Source organism: Arachis ipaensis, chromosome B02, assembly GCF_000816755.2.
Source record: "Arachis ipaensis cultivar K30076 chromosome B02, Araip1.1, whole genome shotgun sequence".
Lineage (NCBI taxonomy): Eukaryota > Viridiplantae > Streptophyta > Magnoliopsida > Fabales > Fabaceae > Arachis > Arachis ipaensis.
Window position 1 is genome coordinate 105,530,870 of NC_029786.2, and position 4,509 is coordinate 105,535,378.

The 4,509-nt window shown below is 33.2% G+C and overlaps 1 protein-coding gene across 1 annotated transcript; it reads left to right on the plus strand.

Moving 5' to 3' along the window:
- Positions 110-2,747, plus strand: LOC107626244 (NAD(P)H dehydrogenase (quinone) FQR1). Its single transcript, XM_016329082.2, has 4 exons — positions 110-253; positions 1,555-1,648; positions 1,760-2,022; positions 2,246-2,747. The coding sequence occupies exons 1-4, from the start codon at positions 228-230 to the stop codon at positions 2,475-2,477; spliced, it is 615 nt and encodes a 204-aa protein (XP_016184568.1). The 5' UTR covers positions 110-227; the 3' UTR covers positions 2,478-2,747.

Below are 4,509 nucleotides of genomic sequence, written 5' to 3' on the forward strand. Positions count from 1 at the left end.
ATAAATTATAATTTTTAAAAAAATTATTTTTTTATTTTTTAATATTTTTTTAATTATTAATTTAATAGTGTCCAAACACCTACCTAAAAGAGAAAAAGAGTATATATAATCAAAGGTGCCCTGTCAACGTTTTCATCTACCAATTACAAACACACACTCTCTTTTCGTTTCTTCGTCGAAGAGCTTCTTCTCCCTCACTGTGCTCAAGCCACGAGCAACATCGATCAATGGCTCCTACTAAAGTTTACATTGTGTAAGCTGTTCTATTCTCCCCCTCTCTCTTTTTCTTCTTCTATCTGATGCTATTTTCATTGCCTCATCATTCTTTCTAACCTTTTTATTCGCCAAGTCCAATAATTTCTCACTTGTTAGCTTCATCTGAATCTTGGGTTTCATCCAATTTCTCCTTTTTGACATATCAAGGCATCAATTTTATTTCTTTGATGAGAATCATCTCTCTGAAAACATGAGAAATTGAGGTGTTTGCTGTTTGTCTTGTTAGGCGTCGTTTTTTGCAATAGATTGAGAAATTGGACTATGTAGAATCAATTGAAGCCAAATTACAGAATCATGTGAACTAGATGACCTATAAATTTTAACCTATTTGAGCTTGTGGATAAAATTGTATACTATTCAGTCCTAGAAGTAGAAGTTTTGACACATACTCATGTCTGATTCTGGTTTAATTGCTCATTTCTTCAAGCTGTTATCATTTATTTCCCCTTTTTCTCATTTTGGGGAAACATGCAAGGTTGGATGTTAGCTAGAAAAAACTGAGGAAACATGGTTTTGATTTTGAGGAATTTGCTATTGGGAAAAGTGGTGTTTTTTTTAATTGGTGGGAGGGGTTGAAGGTCATTTTGCTGGATCTGCAAGGAAATTTTAAAAAAATGATGCTGAAGCCTCTTTACCTACCTTTTTTTCACAATAAGGTTGTAAAGAAGAGCAATAAGCCTTTGAAAGAATAGTGCAAGCCCCACACACTTATAGAGTGTGGTCCTATCAATTCATCATTATTGATGACTATTCCAGCTACATACACCTTGAAGATGATTTATAAGGATTTTGGCTATTTGGTTATCATTGCCTTGAATTTCTAATAAAAACATTTAATTTTCTTTGAAAAATGTTTCTTTAGTCCCAACCAATTTCTGTTGTTAATGCAAATGATGGAGCCTTTGTTAAATGGGTTCCTACTGTGGAGATGAGTGTTTGTCAATGTCATTATGTCTTGTCTGTTATTAGCATGCTCGTGTTTTTTTCTTAGTGATAGCATAGTGCCACCATAACCCTCTGTTCATGCTTTAGTGGTTGGCATTAGTATAATCCTGAATAGGTAAAATCTCACTTTAGTTTGGGTTGACTTTGAGCTTGGGTATTATTGACTCAAATTTCAACATTAAAGGTACCTTTGATTTAGGGGATATATTTACAATACAAACCACGTAGGTGCAATACGCAATCTAATAGTGATTGGAAGTGAGTCATACTATATGTGTAGTATTATGATCTGGCACTGGCATGAATCTGATTAAAATTATATGGCATGTTTAGTTACTATTCCATGTACGGCCATGTTGAGAAGTTAGCTGAAGAGATTAAAAAGGGGGCTGCTTCTGTGGAAGGAGTAGAAGCAAAACTCTGGCAGGTTTGTATTGAAAAATCTATCTTGTTATAAATCCTTTCTTTAGAACTCAATTGTTCTGAGAATTTTTGGGGAATTTGCATGCTGCAGTTATAATATTGTTAACACATGCAGGTACCTGAAACACTACCTGAAGAGGTACTTGGGAAGATGGGAGCACCTCCGAAGAGTGATGTGCCGATTATTACACCCAATGAGCTACCTGAGGCTGATGGTTTATTGCTTGGATTCCCAACGAGATTTGGACTCATGGCTGCTCAGTTTAAGGCATTCTTGGATGCAACTGGAGGCCTATGGCGTACACAGGCACTAGCAGGAAAGCCTGCCGGAATCTTTTACAGCACCGGTTCTCAAGGAGGCGGACAGGAGACCACCCCGTGAGTTTACCTGTCCAATTTTGCTTACATTACTTGCCATTTTCCCCCATGAGTGTCTTTTTAATGCTGGTTATAGACATTTGTGAACTACGTTGCCTTATTTTCTGCATACATTACACTTAGATCTTATCCCACAGGTAGATGTGGGAGTCAGATCTCAATCTAAAAATAAGTCTGATCAAACTTAATTATTAATTGTTTTTCCGATTGTGAAATTGTACAGATTGACATCCATTACTCAGCTCGTTCATCATGGGATGATCTTTGTGCCGATTGGATATACATTTGGTGCCGGGATGTTTGAGATGGAGAAGGTGAAGGGTGGCTCCCCATATGGTGCTGGTACGTTTGCCGGGGACGGCTCCAGACAGCCGACTGAGTTGGAATTGGCTCAGGCTTTCCATCAGGGGAAGTACTTTGCTGAGATTGCCAAGAAGTTAAAGGGATCTCAGTGACTTTCTATTCTCCATTCATCTCCCATTTGATATGTTTTATACTTAAGCAAAAGAGTGTTTGTGCATCGTTCAGTATCCAGAATTGTCATACATAGAATAAGTTGCTAGTGAAAAATGAGAAAAAGCAGGGGAGAGAAATAATTGTTGCTTTATGTCTATTACAGTTGTTACCACTCTTCATGTTGTATCCCTAAATATAGTGTTATTGTTAATGACAATTTGGCAATTGTTACTATTTTACATGATTTTATCACATGTTAGTTTTCATTATTGAATGTTTAGTATGGGATTGAGAGGCTTACAAAATATCTAGTCAATAATAAAATTCAATACATGATTTGTCATGTGAAATTTCATATTAAATAATTCATTTATGTAGAACAATACTAATCATTGAATTTGAACATATTCTATCTTTCCAATGCAACAAATTGATAGGGGATGAGTTGATGACCTTGATTATTCAACTAATTGCAAAATGATGACAATGAGTAGGACAGCCTAACTTTATTTGCGCAATTCTGTTATAAGGTTTCATTTATTCATCAATTTAAAGGAAATAAAGAAGGGAGGAGTTGGAAGCATTGCATTTTCTCCCGACAAAGGCATAATGTAAAGCGAGGACATGTCAATTCTCGAAGGGAAAGTATGAGGAGCCAATGGAATATTTATACAATATGTACAATAAAAATTTAAAGAGTATTATAGATATAATCATTAATGTTACCTATTGGAGTATTATAGATATAATCATTAATGTTACCTATTGAACGTCCAGTCCCTGTTACTTTTGGAGTTGCTTATGTTATTGACCTCTCATTTCAACCAATTTCACTAGAATGTCTAGATAAATTGCTTCAATCCCCATTTCTTATTGGTAATCCTGTTCTCATTTCCCAAGGAAGTTTGGCCATCAAATCAAGTTGTGTTATACATGTATATATATCGAGATGATTAGTTTTTGCATTTAACTAACATGTGTCCTACCAAAAAATACGTGTTAAAAGTTATTATTAGTGATTTTTTTTTTGAAAATAAATGTATAACACTGGGTATTGATGTGCTTTCATTTTTTTTTTCAGTAATTTTTTTAATTTAAAAAAATATGTGAAAATGGTAAAATTATTTTTTTTTTTTTTCTTCCACCTTTTGTTTCTTTTTACAAAATTTGAAAAATACTAAAAATTAAAAAAAATAAAAAATAAAAATACAAACCAAATGCACCTTAATTATTATATATTTTTCATAAAAAATTTTCTAATTAATAACTTTAACAACGTAGCTTTAACTAGAATCCTTGGATAAAATATGAAATTTAAATTAACTAAGTTCCCCATCAGATTAAATGCCAGAAGAGAGTTAATGGACTTAGTACAAGAAAGAAAGAAATGAGGCTAAAATATGATTTTAAATAAAGGTGACTACTCCAATGAAGATTTTATGATTGTCATCATGTGAAGATATTTTATTTTGACTATTGAATGATAAGTTGTAGGACTTGATTTTTATTTAAAGTAAAAGTGTTACTTTTGTTTAAAATATTGCTAAACAAATAAGTCACACTTTTTAAATAAAGATTATTATAAAAAGATATTTTTAGCATCTTCATTGAAATAGTTGACTTAAATAAAAACAAGAGTTTCCGTGCATACATCATGTCGTAAGTCGTAACCCCACAGGTTAATGTCTCTTTGCTGTTGTTCTTGTCTCTCTATCTATGCATTATGCAATGAGCGATGATGTATCGCCTCCAACGCAAACGTTATTTTTCCAATCCATCATTTCATTGTTGGTTATGTAAATAACTTGACGTAAGCTTCGATACTACGGTTGATCTTTCAATGATATGCCATTCTACCTCTTTCTTTCTTTAATTAATTTTAATTTTCTTCTAATCAATGAATGATACTCAGTATTTTAGGAGGAGCACGTCTAATAATGTCGTTATCAAAACCAATTTTGGTATTCATAAATCATATACAGGTTTTTATAACCCAAAAAAAAAAATAATTTGGTAAAGCTTTTCGAACAT